The following is a 25,895-nucleotide window of genomic DNA, read 5'->3' as shown; positions in this document are numbered from 1 at the left end:
ATTGGGTCCAATTTCCAGGACTTCACTGTGCTCATTCTCAGTAGGGATGGATGTACTACAGCCTCTGCCTGCACGGCTGCTCACACGGTCCCCTCCTCCCCACGCTTCCCCATTCCTGTGGGAATTGCATCACAGGCAGATGCAGGGCAGGATAAGACAGGGGCTTGGAACAGCAGCCGGAGCCTTGGAGCCAGTTCAGAAAGCGATTTAGGCAGAGGACACAGCCGCAGCTGGCTGAGGCCGAGCACAGTGCAGCAGCCCAGCTCTGGCAGAGGCACCAGCAGCCGCAGAGCGAGGCACAGTTAAAGCCCTTTCATTAGCTGGATTAAGGGGAAGCACAAGAGATATACAGTAAGAATTAACCCCCGGCACACTGATTCTGGCCAAGGGGGGCTCGCTGTCATCACGTGCACAGACACCCCGTTGCTACTAGTCCTGCTCCTCCAGGTCCGCCTCACCTCCAGCTCCACGGCAAGAACAGCCTCTGCAGCCAGTACAGCCAACAGGGTCAGGCGGTGGTAAACGGTCTCCGCAGGACTTCGAAGGCACCGAGGCTGTCGGCGCACACAGCAGCACGGTGATGTGCTCTCCTGAGTCCAATCCTTTCTCAAATGCTTAGAAAAACTGAAGGCATCAAACTTGACGTGTTTCTCTGCCTGAGCTTGAAGTGTTTCATGTGTGTAGAGCACTATGAAAAACCTTTGCTTAGAAAACATTATTCCAGAGCAAAGTGCAGGATACTGGCATTTCCCCAGGGAACCAGGTTCAGAAATCAGAGATCCTCTGAGTGTTTGGAGGCATGCTAACGGTTGTAGGAAGGAGGTTTTAATAAGATTTGCACTTGGATTTGATATGACTGTCCTTTCCTCAGCTCTTTTTTTTTTTTTTTTTATTACACAGCCTGGCACTAGCATTCATTTTTCTGTTTTAGACCAGCTTTTTCAGAAGAAATCATTGCCCCCAGCTCCACCTGAAAGTAACAGGAACAAGTGCAGCTCAGCACCACTTGTCTTCTTCAGACAAATCACATATGGTAGGTTTATACAAACTCTTTGGAATTCACACAATTTATACAGGAACAAGTTTTCAGCTGTAAGGAACTGATACCAAATCCCTTGACTTTAGCAATTGTATAGAAACTGAAGTAATTGTTTTTCCCAAATAACACCCCTGCAGTTCCTAAAGTGCATCTGTGGTCAGAATTTTATTCCTTTAGTTCAAGGAGTTTTCACACAGAAAGTTACTCTCTGGAGTCAGAAAACAAGGAGATATGGTTCTGGCAGGAATTAGCTAAATGTTTCAATGTTCTGAGAAGCCCAGCAGGAAAACAACAGATCAACAACCCTCTCTCCCTAGCCCCTGCTCCTAATTCATCTCACTGACAACAGTTTAGATCAATATCAGCAGTAAGTGATTTCTTGTTAATGGGGATTATTAAGAAGAATCAACACCTTTAAAACACTACTCCACGTTGTCTGCAGAGTGAGAAAGGGATAGACTTTCAGCCTAGAGTCTTATTTTTCATCCCTGGGTGGTTATTTACTACAACATGAATGTAATACTACATTTTACTGCAGAAAGAGAGGGAAGCGGCGATTTCTCCTCACAGAAGATCCAGCACTGGCAATACATTTGTGAAAGTTAATCAATCAAGGTTTAGTAAAGTGACATGGAATAAGTTATTTGAAAATTACTACCTGTCTCCTACAGTCGTTTTAAACCCTGCCACTCCAGAGCATTATTCAGTAAGAAAGCCCCGTTTCAGGACAAGGTCATCCTCAGTGCAGTCCATCAGCCACAGCCCTTTCCTAACCTCTCCTGAGTTCACTTCCACACCAAAGGGAACTCCAACGGGTTTTTTTCCACCAGCTTTTCCTCTCTCAAAACAGCTTGCTTTATTATTTTAGTACAAACTCCATTCCAGCCTCTACAGACATCTCATCCTTCCTGCTTCCTCTACTTCATGGGTAGTATAATGATCCATATGCATTTTCTTCCTTCTGGGTCCCAACAGAAGGGAATCTACAAAAGCATCAGCTGAACTAGGTTATTGCTGCTGCTTCTAGCTACAGTGAAGGCTGTGCTGCTGTGTCTTAGCTAATTGCCCAGTTTTAAACCATCTCTACCATTTCCACCACGGTACTGCACAGACTTATCCCAGACTGTTGCCTGAAATGGCTACTAGTGCTGATGGGTTGGCCAGGATGAGTGAAAATAGGCAAGTCTGAGTAGAAGAGTTGCTGGAACCACAAATCACATACAAGCCATGTCCATGGAGTCTGGATGAATACTTTAAGAGGCAGAATAAGACAGAAAATAAACTGTTTCCTGGAAACTTAGCAAGAGGAAAAGTTGACAGAAGCCCAGGAGAAGAGATGAAAATTCAGAAAAGCTAAGCAGGGCATTTTTAAACCAGCTCTATGTACTGAGCAATTGATATACTGACTCCACTGAGACTATAACACCTCTGTTAAGTCATCCCTGCTTAAAATAACTTTTTTTTTTTTTTTTTTTTTTTTTTTTTTGGTGTCAAAGACGCATGGGCGAATGATTAAACCACAGGTCTGTAAGTCAGGAGATCTGGGCACTTTTCACAGCTCCATTAGAGAGGAGCATCACATTTGCAGTCAGGTCAATGTAGGCAGAGCCTCATGCCTACACAAATGTAAGTAGGGGCTGTGCAAGTTCAGGGGTTCACCAACACGATTTGCAGAGATCACTCAATACTTGCTTAGTTTGATGTGCTGGGAAATTAAGTTGTTCAAAAAACCCCCCCAAAACCCAACAAAACAAACCCAAAACAACCTACTTTGCAAAAGGGCAGAATCTCTTAGTGGCCAAAAAAAATTTTATTTCTTTGGGTCAGATAAAATTAATTGGTCCTGGGGAGACATCCTGGAGCTAAATTACTATTTGTGGAGATGGGTAGGCTGAAGGGGAAACAAGCATGAATGATGCTACTGTACAGTGGGCAAGGTCAGGAGTAACAGGCTCAAACAGGAAAAGAAAAGCAAGTTTGTCAAGTATTTCAAATTCTGTGAACTGCTTTAACTACTACTTAGTAAGAAACATAACAAACATAATTTAGAAAGGCATTTTAGAATTTTAGTCCTAGGACCAACAAATCTGGTTGTTGAGCAAATTATTAGCTTCCACAGTCAAAACCACCTACTCTCAGAAACATTTTCTAGGTGTTCTGCATATTGGGAATAGGATTTGGTGAATTCTGTTGCCACAAGAATATACCATAGTTTATTTTAGCACAGCAGACATTTCCTAAATAGATTGCATTGTCCTCCAGCATAAGCTTTGAATAAGTCACAGTACTGGCTCCTAGAAATTGCCCCCAAATCCCATCCTTCCTGGCCAGGATTTTTTTTGTACTCCTTACTATCTGTGAAAAATAAAAGCTGCTTTCAGAGCAGTCGCTGCAGTCGGCGGAGGTGCAGCATACAGACATGTGCATAGTGCTGGCTGGCTGTCATCAAGAGAAGCCGTTAAAAAACAGGTCACAAAAAAAACCAACCACAACAAAAACCCAAACCATTTCAGTCAAATAAGAAAGTTTCTTATATTTTTAAGTACAAAAAAGTTAGAACAAAGTCCCACTGCCTGGTTTCGACAAGTCATTTTTAATGATATCAATTAGATGATTTATGCTATTTCAGGGAAGGAAAATAAAATTGTTGGTTGACTTGAGGTTTCATGTACTGCTTTATGCATTGTGCAGTGTCAGCTGCTGCTTCCCTCTCTGCTGCATACCCACAGAGACAGGTCCAGATCCACCCTGCAATTACACACACTTCACTTTACGGACATGGTTAATCCCACTGAAGATTCTCATACCGACACGGCCAGCGTACAAGGGCTCAGAGTGGAAGTAGATGGACTTGCTGACACCCAGCTACGTTTCTGGCATCCTCCCATGCTGAGGCTCCAGTATCCTTCTGCTATTTGTTTTGGGTTATGAGGGTTAGAGGAGTTTTTTTACTTGTTCTGGGTTATATCTGAGTTTTTCTTTCCAATTACATGCCCAGAAAGCAATCCATACCCCGTACATCAACAGGTATTGTGAGAATCCCCATCCTATAGCCACTAAACATTCAGAGATGCCACGCATACAGCCATGATCAGAATGCAGGTTCCTCACTGGCATTTTTATAGACAGTCCTTTTCAAGCAATGCAAAAAAAAAAAAAAATTGCTTTACTTAACCCTAGTCCTGAAGACATGAAAGCGGAATTGCTGCTATAAAAAGAGATGTTCTGCCATATCTCCCACCCAACACTCACAGCCATCCAGTGTAGCGTGCCCGCCTGCCTGGAACCTTGGGCTGATTTCTCCTTTTAGATATACCAAACCCCAAAACAATAATAATTAAAAAAATCAGTGAGAGCTACTGGTCATCAGCACCTCTGAGAGCCAGCCCTGAGGTGACTACATGTGTCTGGTTAGAGCCAGAACCAATTTAGAGCCTACCAGTATTTCACTTCGAGAATTTTATCTTAGGGTTTTTTGTTTGTTTGTTTGGTGGTTTTTTTTGTTTGTTTGGGGTTTTTTTGTTTTGTTTTTTACACATTGAGGCATTAGAACTGGAAACAAAATTTCCTGTTCCGTCCTTGGCGCTCACACTATCTATAGCATTTTCTTTTTATACACACAAAGTTTATTTCCCAGGTAACAAGATGAAAGTACGTTCTTGATATTTTTCCCTACAAAAAAAAAAAAAGTAAGAGCACATGAGAGAACCACAGCACACAAAGGACAGGGATAGTTGTAGGCTAATTCCCAAATATCCTCTTTGCTTTTATTTTTCCCAACCACATTTCCAGTCCTATTGGTCTCAATATTTTGGTTGTGAGAACACTGTGCTCTGCCCCTTTGATCAGCTAGTGAAAAGCCCTTTCATGTCTTGCTGTCTTCATTACCTTACACTTTAATTGCTGGCCTTGCATGGGACAGACAGGTGGTACAAGGTCACAACAGGAGATGACGGATGGCTTTTGGCAGTGCACGTCCAGATTACACATGCCGAAATCACCCTGTGCGGCAGTAACCCGTCCTGCGCTGGGGGATCAGCCGGGCATGCACAACACCTGATGGCTACAGCCACCAAACAACTATTTTAGGTCCTATTAGAAAATAATAATGAATAATACTTCTTCAGTTCTTTCACATTAGGATTTCAAAGCACCACGCACACAAGTGTTACTTGCCTGTGTTACTTACCTGAGCACCACCATCCCTACAAGCTACAGGGACCACCATTTCACATGTTGATGAAATCATACGTCCAGAAACAGCGATTTAACTCAAATTACTCAGAAGATCAGGCAGCATCAGAGGTGAAACCCCAAAGTTTCACATCAAAGCTCCTGCTCATGGCTGAGCCCTGGCGGAGTGAACACTTCTGAATAAAAGAATCCATTTCAGATGCCAATCTTGTTTTACATACCATAAAAATCACTGAGGAAAACAGAAATATTTTTCCTTTTACACACCCAGGCCTTCCCTTGTTTTTCTCTAGAAAATAACAATTCGGTGCTTAGTCCCCTGTTATACAGGAACCCTGACTCCATCTACTTACACTTAGCAAATACATACACCCATCATTACCATGATAGAGAAGGTTTCTTCTGCATTGCATTTGGCTTGCTGACTTTGTGGTCATGGCAAGAGTTACGCATAGCTATATGGTACCACACCGCTGTTTCATAGACGCAAACAGAGAAAGGCTATGAGAACATAAGGAGGAAGATGCTTTGGACTGTATCATAGACGATATCGGGGTAGACCTCTTTACTAATCCGTTTTTAGCCTGCAAAACCTTTAGATGGAGCAAGGGAGCTCCCAAAGTAAAGGTTGGATACAAATATGTTTCTAAGTGTCATGTAATTGAGACGCAGACTTAAGTTCAAGGCTCTTTTTTTTCCAGCTTTACAACACAGAGAAGCCATGATCTCAGTTCTGGTGACACAGGACGCTCTTCTGGTGACCGTCAACACCACTATGCTCAACTTGTCTCACACAGAAAGGTATTTTGGGGGGACATCCATTCAAATCTCAGCGTATCACCAAAACAGAATAGAGAGGTGATTTTGCCAAAGTCAGACGCTTATTTGCGTCTGTAAATAGTAGTAAAACTATCCTTACTACAGTAAGGATAAAGTAGTATCCTTAGTAAAGTAGTAAAACATATCCTTACTACAAGTACAAAAGAATTGGTTTGAAGATTCTTTTCCAGGAAAGCCAAATTAGATCTCCAAGATTTATTTTGAAAGACAGAGAGCCTGATTAACTGCAGAGCAAAAGGAATTGTCTCCCAATTATTTTCTCCTCCTCTCCCTGCCTCCCAGATGACCATTCCTTTCATTTTCCAGACAGGTTCCTTCCCTTCATGCAGCTGTTCCCAACTGCAGCTGAAATCAAGACATTGGGACTCGTTAGCTCTACTCAGTCCTTTCATGCAGAAGTCACTGTGACATGCTCAGGGACTGTAAGTGCCAGGAGTCAAATCTGGACAGAGGTACAGGTGGTTGGGACTGCAGAGGCCATTCAAGCAATTAGTTCCCACTTACACAACCTTGGTTTTTGGTTTTGTTTTTTTTTTTTTCCCCCCCAAGCGAAACAACATCACACAAATTTTGCAGATTTTAGTGTGCGCCAGCTGAAGAGCATCATCCTCTTCAAAATGCATTAGACAGATGCTCTCAAATCAAAAGTCTCCTTTGAGACCGTTCCCTTGTATCAAGCAAGACACCAGCATCCCACCCACCTTTCGAGGGAAAATGAAAATGTTTTTCTCACCTGATTTTGAATCTCCTCTAAATAATGTGGGCCACAGGACTTAATTCTTTTTTTTTTTTTTTTTTTTTCTTAAAACTGGAACTGATGACTTAGTAATTTTTGAGTCATTGACATTTTGTGGAAAACTTTTTTTGGGAAAAACAAAACAACTAAAAAAAACCCCCACAACAAGCCCAACACCCCACTCTGTGAAAACACAGCCTTGCTGTAATTAGCTGTTCTACAGAGCGCTCTTTACCTATGCTTGTCATTGCTGCAGCATGCACTGCTCGTCGCTTTGCTTTTTTCCGTAAACTCAGAGTTGGTGAGATCTTGAAATTGAGAAGACCCTGTTTTAATTCTGATTCTGACATTCATTTGATGCAGAATCTCGCGACAGCCATTTAACCTCTCGTGTTGCATTACAGAGACAGGGTGAGGAATGAGGGTCCTCCATCGCCTGCTGAGCACAGGCAGGCGGCAAAGACACGGACAGAAATCCCTGCTTCCCAGCACTTGGATGGAAAAATGGATGGCGTGGGGGGGGTGAGTGCGGGAAAGCCTTTGCACAGAGAGGAACTGACTTTTCAAAAGAGAAAATGCTTTCTGATGACTCGAGCTAAAGATAGGATGAGTGCAACCAGCAGCTTTTTAAAGCAGCAGATCTCGTCTTATCAGAAGTCCCAGAGGAGGGGACCAGCGCTTTCATCAAATACGGCAATTTAGAGAGCTCTTCCCCCAGACACCGGGATCACCTGCAGGGCCAGCATCTCAGTGAGTCGCTGGTCTGGCTGGGGACCCGGCTCTACCCCAAAAACCCGGAGGGACCTTTCCCTGAGCCGCTCCCCCGTTACCCCAGCACTCCACCCGGGTACCGCAGGCGGGGGCTTCCTTTATCATTTTGACTTTTGACCTTGAGTCGGACGAGGCTCTGCCTTGCCACCATCACATTTCTGTTCAGCCCAAACCCCTTCCACTCCCCGCGATGGAGATGCTTTAAAAAAAGGGCATCGTGGTGATAGATTTGTCAAGACCAAGGGTCAAGTTTATGTTGATCTACAGGTGTCAGAAGCGTATTGATCCAATGATTAAGGTCCCCGAGAGGTCACCGTAAATCCTCAGGGGGACAAAAATACCACATAACTTGCTTGCAGATGTTGCAGAAGTAACCAGACAAGGTAAAGCAACTGCCCAGCAAGTGTTAACAGACACCGTTAGAGCCACAGGGGATGCCACAATGTTATTTTGCTGTAAGCCAGGGTGGCCAAACCTATAAAAAGGTGAAAATATCAAACATTACTGGCCTTTGTCAGGGCAACGTTAAGGACATTTTATTTCAGATTAAACTGGGTGTCTTGGCCTGCGTGAGATGAGAGACAGCCTTTAGTGCAAACACTTTGCCCTTTCTGGTCAGCACTGTCCCTGCGTTTCCCTGACAGTCGTGGATTATCACACCCAACTCAAAACCCACTTTTGTGAACGTAATTATTTTGCAGATAGAAAAGCTGTTACATTAGGAACACCCACAGCAGATACAGAAAAAGAATCTCCTTGTCCTAATTTCCAACTCCTCAGCTGACGCTGAAGTTTTCCAAAGCGTTTGACAACGACCAGCGTGCGCACCGCGACCCCAAAGCCAGGGACGTCGACTTTTCCGGCAGCAGTGGCGGCTCGGGGTTTCTGTAACTCGAGCATTTAAGCCCGGCAGTTATTCCAGAGCGTGATGCTCAATCCCTTTATCATGTCTCCAGTCCCTGCAGCAGCCGGAGCAAGGTCTAATTTTAAAAAGCAGTGATATGGAGCTGATGTAGTCACACACGTTACAGTTAGCCGCTGGGTATTTAAATATAAACGTGCATAAGCCGTTCTACAGCTAAGCTCTTAAACAGTTGACCATATGTAGTTGAGTTGAACAAAATGCAGAAAGTTAACTTACTAACTTCTTGAAACTCAAAAGTTACGATAGATGACTTGCCAATTTTATTTTTAGAGTAATTTTGGGATTAATAATCCAAAGTAGTTAACTGATATTACTAAAGTAATTTTAATAAAACCAAGTTAATAATAAAAACCTCAATTTTTACCTGACTCCATTCCTTTGGAAGGATAACCCTTAACATAATAAATCAAGACAATGTGTTTTCCTTCGTGGTATAGTCTACTGAAAATTAGAAATATAATGAATCTCCTAGGAATTAATAAATCTCATCAAGGTAGAAGAAACTTAGAGTTTAACCAAAAATAATTTTTAGTATCAAACTGAAAATTAATATATTAGACTGTTCATAGCTTCTCCATAAAATTAAAAAATTATATTCCAATAAAGAGAATTTTATGAGAGAAAAACGCTTATTATGAGAATAATGTGCGATAGATGTGAGTACAGTACATCTCAGCTACAACATGCAGCTGTTGCCATCAGAGCACAAAGATTAATCATTTTAGAAATGTTTGTAGCAACTGTGCTGCAGAGTTTCGGTGCTAAGTCGCTTTAAAGCGGAGTAAAGCATGACACGCATTTGTGTTTCCCAACTGGGGCTTTCATCTGTGCGAGCCTCTGCTCTGCTTCATCGGCACAAGCAGGCAGCTCACATGCCGAAGGCAGGTAACCGAATAGTGCCCAAAACATTTAAAAGCATATATTGTAATATTTGTATCATGACTGGTGATATCCCATGCGTGACTGCAGACCCAACACTGGAGAAAGTTTTCAACCCAGCCTTGCTATCTTTGGGAATCCCAGGATGTTCAGTACGAGAATTGTCTTTGTTCCGCTGAGGCCAATTGCCAGGGAAGTGGTGAGATGGTGCGGGGCTCAGCAGAACTTTATTTCACAGTGCTACCTAGTGGTTTCTGGAATAAACGATCGGTCAAAATGCATTCTGCATACAGAACCTCAATGTGAGGTAAATACAAGTAGGTATAAAATCTAAACCTCCACCACTGCCTGAGACAGGTAAGAACTATATATTTATACTGCAGAGAAAAAAAAAAAAAAAAAGAGGGAAAAAATACATAAGAACACTTGTGAGCTAATCCCAAGCGTTTCTGACTGGATATTCATGCACACCGATAACCCCATCCCAACCTCCTGCAGCTGTATCGGGTGCCAGGAGAGGCAGCACCTTTACTCACAAACGGGATTTTTCTCCCTCACCGCTACTGGGGACTGGCACAGGACCACGGAGCTAGTGGCATTCACGGCCCTTCAGAGACTGTCCCTCCCCTTTTCATTCTCTCTCATGGCATCAAGATGTTCATGCCAGACTCTGTGATCAGATTTTCCCAGATTTCCTGACAGCACAGCCAAAAACCCTTCCACGCTCCTCCCAAACTTTCCTTTGTCCATAACAGTGACAGCAGTTGCCGAACTGTCTTCTGTGCTGCTCGGTTCCCCCTCCTCCCTGCCGTGCGTCTGTCAGTCTATATGGATCTATACGTTTTCCAGCATCGCAGGGGCCTCGGCGAAGGAGCGGTGCCGCTGCCCTGTGTTTGCCCACGCGGAAGACAGCCCTGCCCGGGTGCCAGGTTTAGGTGCTGCAGCAGCACAAATGAGGTCCTGTTAAAAACCGACAGGGCAGCCCGAGCGCCGAGCCTGGCAGGGTTCAGTGGAAGATGTTAAACCCAAGTATGAGGCACAGCGCTGGACGTGACAGTTTTCCCATGTTTAGAAAGGAGAGAACGGTACTTGTTTCCCTGGGCAATGCCTTATGATCACCAGATGAAAGGAGTCATGTAGTACTAAGTAGTGTTAATAGTCACAGGCATAATATATATATATGAGAATAATATAGTCAAGCAATACTTAACAGTTATTTCCAATAGCAACATTTGTATAATGCCATTGACACTCAACTGCTGATAAGTTGGACACACTTAAGGAATTTTAATAAGCCTTTGAAAAGGTTTAACTGATGTGAATTAAGCCCTGAGATAATTTAGACACAGGGCTATCATTCTTCAGTTAAAAATAATTGATCTTGAATTTAAACGTCACATCTTACGCCCCAGTGTACAAAGGCAAAGAAAATGTCATTTGTCACCAGCAGCGTCTGGGGCTGATGAACATGTTTCTGGAGAAGCTGCAGCAGCTCTGAGCTGTGCCTGGGCCGTCCGAGGGACCTCCCTGCTCCCTTCACCCCGGGGAACGTTTTTTCCCCACTGGATCATGGACAAGGTACCTCACAGGAATAAGATTCAGATACGTTAATTAACAATACACGTGTGGTTATTACTACGATGACACTAAATCCAGTGCCCAAAGCATTGTAGGTTGAGTACAGAAAGGACTGCCATTATCTTTTGGCTTTAATCCACAAAAATAGCTCGGCTGCCACCCTCCTCTTGTAGAGGCAGAAGCAAAGTCTTCATCTAGACCTTAGTACTGAACACAGAGGTGTTTTTTTTTTTTTTTCTTTTGGAGAGGAATATTCTATATTTACTGCTTCTTGTTCCAGGCATTATGTTTTCCTAACTGGCAATATCTCTCCCAAAGCTCGCTATCTTTTCTGGACTCCTCAAACAGACACATAATGTAATGCCTTTTTGACAAGGTGATAAGACCAGAAGTTCTTGTTGAAATCTGCAAACCTAAACATCCACCCACATCTTTATGAACATTAATTAATTTGCAGTAATGAGAGTGTAAATTCCCACTTGCTGTCTTTCAGCATGAATTGTCTACAAAGTTATTAGCCATTAAGTCTGTGACAGATCAGGAAGTAAGTTTAAGTCAGCCTGCACTTACCAAAGATATTGATGCAAAGACAAAACTATTTTAAACAAATCTGAAGATAAAGAGAATTGTGGGTTTGTGGTTTGGTTTTGGGTTCCCCCCCCCCCCCCCCTTTTTTTGGCTGGTTGGTTTTGAATAAGCAGACAGATTACTGGCACAAACCAGTCAGTGAAAGCCGGGAGTCGCTGGCATGAAGCTACTTGCGTTTTTGCTTCAGCTATTTTCAAGTATCGTCTCTGACATTTAAACAAATGGCAATAACATTATGATCCTTAGCACATTTGCAATTTTATATCCCAATGAAAAGAAGGAAAAGCAGCATGCTTTTAAGAACACAGCTCAGAAAGGAATTCTTCATTGTTTAATCCAAAATATACAGCATTGCTATACATATAATAGATCATTTTTATATATATACACACAATATATAACAATATACAGAACAGGGGAAGGCTTGCTTCCCTTGGAAACATCAAGTATTTGCTATTATCAGACACAGGACAGGACGCCAACTGGATCAATAGACTTACTTAATATAGAAAAATCTTATCTTCATTTTGGACTAGCTAGCCATAATGTCAGCACCTAGATGCCACTGACAGAGTTATCTCCCATCAGCAGCAGCAATAACTGTTTGGTAGTTGGGTGACACCTCTGAAAAGCCAATATCCCAAACAGAAAAAAATTTGTCCCGCTGTCCATTTTGAAGATAAAGGGAAACCGACCCAGCCGTCCCCGGTCTTTCAGCATTTATTGGGACTATGAAATAACACTTTGCAGCCCATGTGGGTTTCGGTTTCAAATCTCCGTTCCTGCTGGGGCAATGCAAACTGAAGAACTTGTGGGTACAATGAGACCAGACCCCTGGAGGGGTCAGGTCCGAAAGCCTCCCTGGATGTGATACTTAGCCATCACCCTGTTGAAAAGAAGAAAGCAAAAAGCTTTCATGTTGTTCTATATATACGTGGTTCTATCTATAGGGCTTGGTGTGCGCTGATCCCCGAGGAGACGTTCTCCCTGCCTGCCCTTTGGGCGCTTATCGCGGGACCAGAGGGACGCACGCAGCATTATCACCAGGCCAGGCTCAGAGCAGCCGAGTGGCATTTTCCTTTCATGCAGCCACCGACACCAACCGCAGGGCAAAGCGCTCCCCAGCGCAGCCTGCGACCCTGCCTGGCAGCCTCTAAAAGCGGGAGATAAGTGGGATATGCAAGTCAGCTCCGATGTTGCAGCAGGAGGCAAAGGTCAGGAGCGATAACATCTGATCAGTCTCACGTTGCGAGGTTAAAAATAAAAGGAAGCCCAAGTGGAAGGGAGAGACTGCGGTGGTCCGAGGTATGGCGAGATGTCGCAGCACCTCCGGGAGAGACCTTCACCAGATTTGCTTCTCATAACTCCTACCAAATTATTTTTAATTCCTTTCAATGGCTGCATGAGCCTCATGTTTAATCCGGCATTTTAGCACCTGAGGCATCACCTTGAGGCAGACACACAGCTACGATTACCGCAGCTCTTGCTTTGCGGTAGTACCCAGGGTCCACACTGGAACCGCGCCGTTTTCCTCAACGCCACGGCAGCCCAGAAGGCCAGGCTGGGCTGCTCCTGCTCACGTGGAGTAAGCGGGAACAGCCAGCGGGTGAGGACGGAGCTAGGCAAAGAGAACTTGGCAACCACAGATGCTCTGCAGTTGTGACTCACGCACTCGATACTTACATAACGGGCATAAAATGACATTAAAAGCAAACCCAAACAAGAGGCAAATAAAAGTAAAAGCTGCTTTTTATGAAGTGTTCCCTAGGGTTCATATTTAATACGTTCGTTTGCTACTGTGAAGACCATATATCTACTGGTGTAGAATTTGATACCTTTTATGATCGCATGGTGGCAGAAGCTGGGAGTTTATTCAGCCTATTGCTTGTGCTGGTGGGATCAGCAGCCCCAGCCCATAGCACAGAGGAGGGATTTTAGGCTGGGAAATCAGTTCTGGCTTCACTGCCCTTAACCACGCGCATTTACACAGCGACACGCAGACACAACTAGGTGGCATTTTCCAGTGAACTTGCAGAAGTGTGAATAATTATAGACAGTAAAGGATTTGAATATTAACCTTTCCTATGGTTGCTGCTACTTGTCAGAGTTCTGCCACAGCCCAGGCAGAAGAAGGATCTGGCTGCTGGTTGCATGTAACTCATTGAAATGCCGTAAAACCAGAGCAGCTCTACATTAAGGAAGATGCAGCGGCTCCTCTCTGCTTGTGGGATTTTGCCGCAAATGGTGCATCGGTGCAGGCAGACGCACACAGCTGGGCAGCTCCAGAAGCGTATGATTTTGCTCATTGGCAAGAATTTATCAGTAACAGAAAGATGATACTGAACCAGAAACATCACTTATTGACTCCCTGCCCCCTCCATGAATACATCTTCATGGGAAAGAAAGAAAGAATGAACCCAGGCAGGTAAACAGTGCATGAATAAGCCTCTGGACCCATTTTTCATCTTCCTTTCTCTGATTTCACACATGCTATGTCTCTCCTAATTTGAGTGGAGATCTCAGTGTACACCACATGAAGGGCCAGGCCCTAAACCCAATTAAGTCAATAAAGATTCCCAGTCCCTTCCTCAGACTGTAGCTCTCCGTGGACAAGGATCAAATCTTCAAGGCACAGTTACAGTGCACTGGCACATCCAGAGCATCTCTCTCAATGCGTCACCTAAAGAAATTGGCACAAACTCTTCCATCACTTGTTCCTGTGATAAAACTAAAATGTCAGCTCAGTGGGACTGTCATTTGTCTCGTTGCACAGAGCGGCCCAGATCCTGCTCGTACTGTTTTATATAAGTAAGCAGATAATAATAAAGTTTAGTTTATTCAGTGTAACAGTCTCAGCCTGAACAAGTCCACGATGAGCCGCAGGAACAGGCACCTGCATTAAGCCAGTCCACAAACTTTTGGGTAGTGGTAGGATGATGCAAGAGCCCCAGGATGCATTTTATACAGTTGAAAACACAATGGCACAACGGGACAGATGCAGAGATAGCAGACGGAGTAATAACTGGTTATCTGACACCCAGCTGCAATCCACCCATGAGTCAAGGATCCCAGCACAGCCCACAACCAGGAGAACATCAGTTTTCAGGAACGGATCATCCTTGCTTGACCAGCAGCTTGGGAAGTGTTTATTCAGTGAATATTTGATGTGAGCATGGATACTCACAGCACACTGGGCAACTAGAAAGATAACGATGATACTGCTCCAGATGCCACAGTAGCTAGTTATACTACTTACACAATGTGAATTTAAATGATGTGATTTGAGATTTGTTTTCAGGATGCGTTGGGATTTTAAATTTTTTTCTCCTACCAAGCCTCAAACAATGCAGTACACAGCAAAGAAACCTAAGAAGTCTGACTTTCCCACCTGTGAACATTTTAGGTTCTTTATAGATAAGTGACAAACCCTGCAGCCATCAAATGTTGGAAAGATTACATCATCACCATCAAGTGATCCCATTATTCCCTAACAAGCATACCTTAAGATGTACATGATTGAGAAATACTCGATGATATCATGAACTGCTGCATTAGAAGAGAACCAAATGTACTAAAATTCAAATACGGGCTCTTTCCACCTCTTTTAAGTTGAACTTGTTCCTCAACTAATGTAAAAAATACCACACTTAACAGTACAGGTGAGGACTGAACGGAGGCTGAGAGAGCTGGGGCTGTTCAGCCCAGAGAAGGCTTCTCATCAAGGGGAAGGGGATCTTACCAATGCATATAAATACCCAAAGGGAGGGTGCATACAGGAGGGAGCCAGGCTCCTTCCAGTGATGCCCAGTGACAGGACCAGAGGCAATGGACACACACTGAAACAGAGGAGGTTCCCTCTGAACATCAGGAAATATTTTTTTACTATGAGGGCAACCGGGGAGATTGTGGTCTCTCCATCCTTGGAGATATTCAGGAGCCATCTGGACATGGTCCTGGGCAACCGGCTGTGGGTGGCCTTGCTTGAGCAGGGGCTTGGACCAGATGGACTCCAGATGTCCCTGCCAACCTCAACTGGTCTGTGACTCTGATAAACACAGACAGCCGGGGAAACTGAATGACAACAGTGGAGCAAACTTCCAGCCCTTTATTAAAAGGGCTAAGTTTTGAAGCAAGGTTCCCGTTCTCACCAGCTACTCTCAGAGAAAGAATTACATCGATCTTTCAGCAATTAGAAAAAATTAATTGGTGGATAGCTGGCATTTGTACCACAGAGCATCATGACCACCCATACTTTGGCTGCCGCCCTGCCCTGGCGGCGCTGAGTGCATTCGGTTGCGGTACACAGCACCTGCCGCCTATTTGGAGAACACCGATCACACCTGTAAGGGACAGAGAGCGAGCAGGCACTCAGCCACCACGCACACGAAGGGCTTGGCGCACTTTGCAGTAATGTACAATCACAAAAGCACATCTCACTAAAATATTTGCTTAAGATTGCTCTTCTGGTGGAATCACACCATTACAAATAGGAAGGCAAAGCAATATTAAGCTGATTTCCCCCCCCCCCCTTCCAAAGAAGAGCCCCACATATTTGCAGACAAGTATGCACATGCCCCCTGGATATTCTCAGCCCCCAAAGATTCCAGCCTGACTTGCTCTGGACCACTTGGCATGTGATAGCAGCCGCGCACATTTGGCAGAGACATTTTTAGAAACTTCCAAGCTATGAATTCACCCTTCTGTTTTGGTAAAGCCAGTTACGTGGAAAGCATTTCAAAAGCAGAACTTCAAATACATGCTGCATTTCCCCTTAATTATTAGGGGGGAGAACGTACACTTATTTTCCCACACCAAGTTATCCTGTAATATTTCTGTATTTGCCGAGGCTATCACCAATAACCAAATAATTACAAGTCAAATCAAATACGTCTTTTCAGCACAGTTATGACACATGCTAAAACGGTTTCCAATTCTTTCCCTCAGACCCGTATTTTATTGCAATCACTAAAAGGTGACTTTACTTGAAAACATACACCTAAGTAAACACTCAGGAAGCGACCTTCAGGCTGCACACCTCAGGGACGTACCGGGGAGATGCCCACAATCCCAGCTACGGCAACATGGAAACCCAGCAGGCAGCTGCTCCTGCCCACGGGCTTTCCACCACGGCCACGTAGGAATGGAGACCAGGATCACATCTGCATCCACAGCCCGCTAACCACGTGCTGGCAACACAGCTAAATATCCGAGAGCGCTGCCTGGCTCCTGACACATCCAGGGCCACCTTCCAGCCATTTTCCCCTTCTCCACAGGTGTTCAGAAAAAGCAAACTGATCTCAGTGGGCTGGACTCCACATGGACTCTCACAAACCAGCAAGCTCTTTAATAACTAACATCTAAATCTGCTGAGGCATCAGAACTGCCCCATCCTCATCCCTAAACAGCTCCAGCTGCACAGCAAAACACCAACGGTCCTTCACATGGCTTGAGCCCCCTTACAGGCAATTAACCACCGCTCAGCTGATGAGGAGTTCATTAACCCACAGCTGTTTGATTGCTACCAGCTGCCTGCCTCAGCCCCTGAACTCCAGGACAGGGAGATTTCAGTCCCTTTTTAAGTTTGCAGTAGTTCCTTGCTCCTTGTTTTAAAGGAGCATTATTCTTTGAAGGAAAAAGATTTTCACTGCAACTGTTTTGTGACAACGAACCCCACTATCAGGTTGCAGTGACCACATCTGATACCCGCTGCCTGGGGGAGAGGAGCAGTCCAGGTAGCAACAGGAGCATTCCTGTTGGCTTTCACTTGCGTGCAGCGCAGCCCTGAGCATGTCTGCGGAGCTCTTTCTTTCTTACTCTAAAGCTCTCAAAACACCTTCTGCAGTCCTGGAGCTCCAACCCTTGCCCCCAAGTCATGCCTGAACCCAGAAGAGGAGAAGAAGCAGAGGCCATCCTCTTCTCACCATCCCTGATGGGTCTGCTGCACTTATCAGGGCAAACTTGGAGGGTGAAGCACCTAAGAAAACACTACTCCTTTTCAAATAAATTGGTGTGATGCCAGTTTTCACCCTTCACAACACAACCTTGGGCATGCAGCAGAAGCAAGACCCCAAGACACACCACCCTGCACGATTCAAACCCCACCTTCACATTCAGAGGTGCTCACAGAGATTACTGGGCTGCCCAGAAGGCAGAAGATGCAAGCATAAATCCCCTTGTAGACACAGAACTGCACAGGCCCAACTTTCCATGCTCCCTGGATTAACATTGCAGGTTTTGGACAACAAGAGCCAAGCACAACCACCTCCTCTTCCCGTGTCAATGTTCCCGCTCAGTTACTCAAAAGATCAGATAGAGACCTACCTTCAAGCCAGGAACAAGGTCTGTAGGTGAGGAGCAAGCCAGAGCAGATGCTGCAGCCTGGAGGGAGGATGTTTGAGCACACCCACTCAGCTGTCCCCAGCTGCAGGCTGTATGGGCTGATTGAGCATCCCCCTGCCCAGGAGAGCTCCAAGGCACCTACCATCAGCTCTGGCTCTGCTCCAGCACCCAACCACCAAGGCAGGGTGTCTACCGAGGCACCACTTTGGGTGGCTGGCCCTGCACGTTAGAGATGGTGCTTCACCAAATCACCCTTCTTAGCCCAAAGAGGAAATAACATTTATCTCGCTGTCTGCACTGATTCTTTTCTGGTCTGTGGCCCATCAGGAGCCTGGATGCTTTCTGGCTGCCTACAGAAGGAAACAGTTCAAGTACCAAGTGCTGCAGATCGACCCATTGCATCCCAGGGAGGATTTCTAATCTTCCCCTCTCCCAAAAGGTCCAGTTGTCCTTGATCTTTTTTCACTTATTTCCCTCGTCTCTAAGGACTGTAAATTGACAGTCAGTTTATACAGAGCAGGTAGGTATGTTTACAAAAGGACTAGATTTTTTTTTTTTTTTAACGAAATCCGGATGCAAGAGAAAGAAAATGTCATAAGGAAGGTCCTTACAAGTTACTTTTTGCTTTCAGAGTGTTCCAGCAGGTCAAGGTCTGAAAGCTAAAATTTCAGTAACAAGATGAGAACAAAGCAAAACCCAAGACATTCAGCAACAAACCTTTTATTTTCCCCTAAATTGCTACATTAAAATCCCCATCCAAAAAGATCACCCCTTTAAACCAAACTTTACTGAAATTCTCAGCACTGTGAGAATGCTGCTGCTTTTTTTAAGTTTGATCTATGTTCTGACAGGAGCACGTCACAAAGATAAACCAAGTGAAACTTCCTGGAGACGGTCGTGCTGCATCACTGCTTACAGCAGAGCTCTCTCCTCTGTTTAGCGTCCCAGTATCTCAGAGATTAGCAACAACCTATTTTTATATTGCATCCACACCAGGGAGGAAATACGGAGGCAGCTAGTGTACGACCACCTGCAGGTCCCATGTTTCAGAAAGGCAAGGCTGTTTTCAAGCTGGCTGAAAAGAATAAAGCCATGCTGCTACATCTGGCCTAGCAGCAGTAAGTAGTCCATAAAAAGAGAATTTTATTGACTGAAGTTGCATAAAAAGGCACTGCACTGCTGATTTGGAAAATGGGAACTGCTGCACAGGAATTCACTTGAAATGTATTTATAATCTAAATAATCTTCATGTCTTAAATATTAATGTATTTAAAGCCATATTTTCCAAGACTGGGGGACAGGTGGACACACTTTTATGTATGTTTGTACACATCCACGCAGAGGGGCACAGGGACGAGCTCCCGAGAGGGCAGGAGCCTGACGCTAGAGGCGAGAGGTATGAGCGCAGCAGCCGTGGCCCTGGGCTGGATGAAACTTGCTCCGCTGTAGCCCCAACTTGCAGACTACCCAACGCTCTCCTTGGTTAGCAGTCTGCTCCTCAGAACACTTCTTCCAAAGCAAGGCTTTTATTATTATTAAAAAGCACACGTGTTGACTTTGTGCAATATATCTTTTTTAAACCAAGTAATTTCTCTTATTCAAAACTGGCATGTGCACATTGTCGACTTATTTCAATCCGTGCAATTCTGCATCTCAGGACAGGCCATGAGGAAGGCTCCACTGAACTATGATGAATAGATGATACAGTAAAAGCCACATCCATTCTGTCTAGTCTGCGTGTTACAGGACTCCCAGGGCACGAAAACGCGCGGCTCCCATGTGGTAGTGCCCTCTGCGAGATGTACCACTCCTGGCACAGTTTCCAAATCCCTTTTTACTGCACCAGGAAGAACGGCTCGTGTATCAACTCTTCAGGCAGAGCCCTTGATTTTGAATTACATTACAAATTCCGGTTTTTACTGTTGATGCACACAGTTACACAATTACCATGTCAGCTGTCCTGTACACTGGTTTGGATAATTACAACCTACTGCAACTTACGTCTTTAACCAAGCTTGTAGCAGCTGCTGGCAAAAGCGTAAATTGATGAGACCCACGGATGAGACCTAGTAAATGACTATGACAATAAGATAATCCGCTGCTCACCTCCTCCCTCTAAATGTACTATTGAGAATTAACTACAATAGTAAGCTAGCCTCAAATTCCACAAAAACTTATATACTGCACTTTACTTGATGCCATATTTCTTAGGATGTACATAGCCCTGCCTTTTAAACAAGTTCACTTCTAGCTACTAAATTAAGGCAGTATTCAACCATTCTGTGAGAATTTCCTAAACAGAATGTCAACTTTACCAGTCAGCTCTGAAAAAGCAAAGAAGCAATTTCGGGAGGGGAAGGCAACATCAGTTTTAAGAATATTGCTTTACTGTTTTTGTTACTTCAGGGTGCTACATGTAGTGTGGCAGGTTGGTATTTATGTTATTAAAGCAAATAAACTCCCATTACTAAAGCACAAGAGAGAGGGAAGGTAGTAATTATGAAAGATTTTACTAACTGAGCAAAGATCAACAGTATGAGCAAGAAAAACTTTTGAACATACAACTTGACAATATTTTGCAAATATAAAGTATTAAGTGGAATTTTATAAAGAAAAGGAGCAAAAAGGCTTTTGATTTTAACAGACTAGCAACATAATTCTCAAATATATTGTGCAAATTAATAGTAACAAATGGGGGTCCCATTTTTGCTTTGGTCAGAGCCCTCCCACGGCCAGAGGAACAGAGCCAGACCGCATGAGTGCTATGCTCCCAGAAAAAAACAATGCATAAGCAACCACTGCTGTTAAGTATTAAGCAGAATTTTTACACTGGAAGTTATTCAGGATCTTTCAATCCATTAGACTTTGTTTTTAAACAAAACTCAGTTTACATGGATACAATAAATAGTTTATTAACGGAATGTATTTGAGTTTCTGTCTCCCATCCTTCCTCTTACTCTCAGCACCTCACACACAGATGTCAAAGCAGATTCCAGTCCAAGCCAACGACAAAAGTTAATGTCAAGGCAAAACGAAGAGAGGTTGAAAGTTAAGATTGGCACCTCTGAGTGCGCGGTTCCTCAAGTGTTTGTCTGGTTCCCCAAACCTACAGGCAAATCGGTATCTCTTCTTTCCATACCTCGATCTACCTGCTTCTTCCCGACTCGTGCTCATTTAAGCTCTTCTTAGGCAGGTCACATGCTCTATGGGGACAGCATAAAGTCATGCCTGCTCCAGTGCTCTTTCAGCTATTGCAATATCCCTTTAGTATTTTATTTAAAAGCCCTACCGTTACGATGCCATCTCTGATCTTTTGTAATAGTTCAGTTTAGCTTTGGAATTTTACAAAAATGGAAAGAGTCTTTTTTTCAAGATATAGAGCACTGTGGCCAGGAATAAGGCAAGGGCGAGAAAGATTAGCAGCTTGTCCGTCAGTTCCCTGCGATTGTACTTTGTTATTAGCTTTCGCCCCAACTGAATTGTCCCAGACATGGATTTAAATTCTTCATTTGCTTCCAGGATGGTTCGTGAAGAATTGGCTGAAATTAAGAGGGGGGAAAAAAAATAAATTCAGCTGGTTGTGCTTTAAGAATACACAACAAAGGATATAAGCATGGAATATTTGGCAATACATAGAATCATAGAATCGTTTTGGTTGGAAAAAACCTTAAAGATCGTCAAGTCCAACCGTTATGGGTATGACAAATGACTTATAGGTAAGACAAATGCAGACTGTTCTTGCAGAAGCTTTCACAACTCAGTAGTCCTGATGTGCTAAGGAAAAACGCAAAGCAAAATAAGAGTACCAAATGGTTTAAAGGCCCTACGTCCTACTCCTGACTTTTTAATTTTTACGTTACCAGACCAAATCTAGTTCACATTTTTTTATGAACAAAGCAGTGCTACCTGAGAGCTCGCTGGAAGCAGAGTGAAGTAAGAATGGTGCTAAACCCACCAACCTAAGAGAGACAAATCACCATCACTATCAGCATCAGTTCTAGCAGCAGGACAGGTCGATATTTGAAAATGTTAATTGCACAACTGAAACTGTTCCCTCAAGCCAGAGTAGTAAATCAGCATAATTCAAATGGGGTTGCAGAAAGTGAAAAAGCAGCATGCAGCAGTAACAGATGCTTAGTTATTCAGCTCAAACAATTGAAAGAATTTTTAATAGTTATTTTTGACAAACAAAATACTTTGGGGGTTTTTTGTCCTAATGAAAAAGAGAAAATTGACTAGAGCAAAAAGTGTATTGATTGGTCTCATCAGTCCCCTTCAATTTGTCTTTCCCTGTGAGAAAACAAACAAGCAAACATCCCAAACTCCTCAGCCTTCCTCCTTTCAAATTATTAAATTCAAGCAAAAGCCCAGGAGTGCCCTTTTTCTTATATTACAGAATGCATATCCCGTACGAGAGTGAATGCTGATATATCACTCTATACTGAACCGATTGATTAAAGAAAGGTCAAACTCCAAGGATGTTGTCTGGTTCACAAAAACAAGCACAGCAGAAATATGTCTGTCATATTTTGCAAACCGTTATATCCCATCTTAAAGAGGCATTTTGATCCAAGTGAAAATAGAAAACTTGTTTCCCATCGTTAATGGCAAAGCAGAGTTTCCCTGCTTCACAGCCGCATGTATTCACTGCATACTAGGAAAGGACTTGCTCCAAAAAAAAGGAAATTTAACTACTGCTTCAGAGTTTGCAGCTGGGTTTTGTAAATGACCTTTGATCGTTTTTCCCTTGATGAACTCCAAGTGCTGTTCAGTCAGAAACAGGGTGAAAAAGTGTCTGCCAAACTGTCTTTTTAATGGGAGAGGAAACATGCTACTTATGCATGAACAAACCATGCCCAGCTGCCATCCCCAGATGGGGGCAGAAAACAAGGAGGGCAAAAGTTGTGTTATTTATCCACATCTTTAAACTGTTTTCTCTTCTGCCCAAAAGCACAGCTACTAAGAGGCCCAGGCAGCACAGATCCAACTTCTAAATGCTTCACGAATCACCAGTTCTGACAGGACACTTGATTTATTGTCCTAGGAGTCTATGCCAAAGAACTGGGTGAAATCTTGGTTTCACAGTCCCTGATGCACTGCTGACAGAGCAAGTGACCTTGGGTTCAAGTCACTTGATCTCCTCGTCTCTTAGTCATCCCAGCTGCAGACCGGGTGACAACAGTCTTCAGCCTTACGTTTCCTCTGTGTATGGACTTGTACCTACGCTTTAATTTCTCTGCTATTACCAAATGCATGCCAGGACAGCAGCACAGAGAAACACCAAACACGCTCTCAGCACTGTGTGAACTCACACTGCTTTTACAATTACTTTTATATGAAGCTAAAACAAGAGCTCCTCATCCTGCCCCCTTTTCCTCGTTTACTTATAATCATGAAACAGAACCTCTAGCCAACAGCTCCACACAACATGTTATTATTATCTATTTAAGTCCAACTGCTAGAGGAGTTCTGCTGGACAGTCCTTTAGTTATCATCGTAGTAAGTTCTACAGCAAAGCAGGTTCCCACTGTGCTCCAACCCATGTCAGTTTGCCTCTCCCCATCCTCACAAAACTGGTGAAAGGTGTTTTAACCATCCAATCCATACCCAAACACTGAAGTAACACCTGTACCTAGGGTTTGCACAGTCTCCTCACTCTGCTGGACTTGCTGTGACATCATCCTGCTAATGCCCATCAGACTCTCTGTGATGTTACTTGCACTCTCTGCCAGACTTTCCTTTGTAGTCTTCCTGAAAAAGAAAGGGAAGAAGTAAAGCAGGAAGGATAAAATTACGTCTTTGGGTACTGCAGGAAAATGCCACTGCCAGGGAGCTTGGAACAGAGTTTGGCACCAAACATCTCTGCCAACATACAAAGCACACAATCAGTTTTTACTGCATGAGAAATTCAGATTACCTTCACTAAACAATTAAAAAAATAATCACAAAATATTAAAGTCATGAGCCAAAACAACTGCTAGTGGCTCAGAATCTCACAGAGGCCCAGCTTTCACCAGTTATTCATCCATGACTGTACAATTTCATGAGCTGGCATAGAAGCACTGATACCCAAGATAGTTTATATCTCATTTGTTGCTTCACGATACTAAATAAGCCAACTTTTCAATACAGGAATTACACAAGCTTACATCCAGTTTTGCATATGAAAACAGCTTGCATAATGATCCATTACTTGTTTATGACCCTGATTGGAATGAATATAAAAGATGATCAGAAAAACTATGAAGGTTATATCTTATCCTCTTCTGTTTAGACATGACAATGCCAAGAAAATCTGAAATTATCACAATCCTTAACAGTTTAAATCTCCACAAAAGGTAAATGCACTCATAAAAGCAAAGCTATGTTCCACATACAATTAAGTAACTCAAAAACATTATACCACTTCCATTTAAAGCTAGTGAATATAGCATGCACTGTGTAAGTCTCAGATGATACAGTGGGATGGTTTAATACCTTTGTCTTAAGGAGTCTCTTCCCTGTAGCAGCTGATCTTTCTCAGAGTTGTCAATAGCAATTTTGCAAGCCAGATTTGCCTTTCTCCAAGCTGCCTGATTGCTGAAATCACAAGAGTACAGTGTTGTAATACAACAGTAACACCTTGCAAAAGAAAACAATTTTCACAAAGCAGTCACCACTGTAACTGAGCACCCCAGATACATGCATGGACTTTCTCTACATTACACCACAGAGTAACAATATACTGTCCTCTCATTTCTCCTAAGTGCATCATTTATGGAGCAAGGGAAGAACCACACCGTGCAGCTGTCAAATGACAGACTCTCAGGCCACATGCTTACATCCTCAACTGCCCACAGTGACAGACCATGGTTAGGGAGAAAGGACACGAGAGAGGATGAGGAAGGGAGTCCGCCCTCTTTCCGCCCCGATCCTCTCTCTCTTCGTCTTGTGCAAAACAGCATCATGTCAGCGACCATATGTGCAAAACAGGATCCGAAAGACGCTGTACAGAAGTCAGATGATCTCTGGCTACAGGGGACCTGTAAATAGCACCGACCCACCTGAGCATTTGTTTCTTGTGGTTTTCCACTTCCCGCAGCAGGGCTTGTTTCTCTGACTCTTTATCTTGCTCCTTCGCCATCTGTTCGAGCTCCTTGGACGGCAAGCAGAAACACGAAAACGTGATCAACAACTGCTGCAACTCGCACACCCCACCCCGGCCAGGAGTGAATTAACAGCAGACTGACCCGATAAACTAACGGCCCCACGGCCGGGCACCCCCCACCAGCCCGAGGGCAGGCCGCACGGCGCGGGCCTGCGGCAAAGGCCGGTCGCCTCACCTGGATGCGGCCGCGGAGGTGGCGGAACTTCTCCTTCACGGCGGCGTTGAGCTCCGTGAGGGCGCTGAGCGGCCCCGGGCAGTCCCGGATGTCCTGGAAGACAACGGCCCGGTTAGCGCGGCCCGCCGCGAGCATCGCCCGGCCCGGCCCGGGCTCCCCGCGCAGGGCGGCGGCCGCCCCGCAGCCCTGTCAGGGGGGACCCGCCGCGGAGGCGGGCGGCGGTACCTGCACGGCCGCCTTGATCTCCAGGTCGAACTTGACGATCTCCTGGTGGCAGACCCGCACGGGCACGCAAGCTGCCGCCGCCATCTTGGCAGGGGAAGGGGAGGCCGAGGCCCCGCCTCCCGGCCCGCGGGCGCCCCCTGCGGGCCCGAGGAGCGCACAGGCAGCCCGCGGGCCCCGAACCCCCGCGGCGTGGCGAGCGGCGAGCGGTCCGTTCTCTCGACGGGCCGCCTGTGCCGAATAACGCGTGCCGTGCTCCCGAGGTGCTCCCGGTCTTACACAGGAAAGGTTCCCTCGTACACGGTGTAAGAGCATGAAAAGGCGGTTTATTAGCGGCTGAGGGTCCTGCCCCGCGTGCTAAAACGGGCCCAGAGCAGCGCGGGCCGTGACAAGCGCTGGTAACGCCACAAGCTGCGCGGTTTTACACCCAACACCCCCCGCGGTTCCTGGGCGGCCAGGCCC

At 44.6% G+C, this 25,895-nt stretch overlaps 1 protein-coding gene across 1 annotated transcript; it reads right to left on the bottom strand.

Annotated features, from left to right (window-relative positions):
- Window positions 1–20,775: 20,775 nt before the first annotated feature.
- On the bottom strand, window positions 20,776–25,556 carry BNIP1 (BCL2 interacting protein 1). The gene is made up of 6 exons (XM_075766646.1): window positions 25,437–25,556; window positions 25,212–25,304; window positions 24,933–25,024; window positions 24,367–24,468; window positions 23,522–23,640; window positions 20,776–21,428 (listed from the first exon to the last, which is right to left on the bottom strand). The coding sequence occupies exons 1-6, from the start codon at window positions 25,518–25,520 to the stop codon at window positions 21,232–21,234; spliced, it is 687 nt and encodes a 228-aa protein (XP_075622761.1). The 5' UTR covers window positions 25,521–25,556; the 3' UTR covers window positions 20,776–21,231.
- Window positions 25,557–25,895: the final 339 nt, after the last annotated feature.

Source organism: Balearica regulorum, chromosome 14, assembly GCF_011004875.1.
Source record: "Balearica regulorum gibbericeps isolate bBalReg1 chromosome 14, bBalReg1.pri, whole genome shotgun sequence".
NCBI classification, from domain to species: domain Eukaryota; kingdom Metazoa; phylum Chordata; class Aves; order Gruiformes; family Gruidae; genus Balearica; species Balearica regulorum.
This window is presented reverse-complemented; position numbering and strand designations above follow the sequence as displayed.

Bases quoted from the DNA above. Each gene is read 5' to 3' on its own strand.
- BNIP1 (XM_075766646.1), bottom strand. From the start codon at position 25,520: ATGGCGGCGGCAGCTTGCGTGCCCGTGCGGGTCTGCCACCAGGAGATC. The intron at 25,305-25,436 runs GTACCGCCGCCC...GTTGTCTTCCAG, and splicing joins AGATCAAGGCGGCCGTGCAG to GACATCCGGGACTGCCCGGG. The intron at 21,429-23,521 runs GTACAGGTGTTA...TCTTAATTTCAG, and splicing joins GGAGACTGTGCAAACCCTAG to CCAATTCTTCACGAACCATC.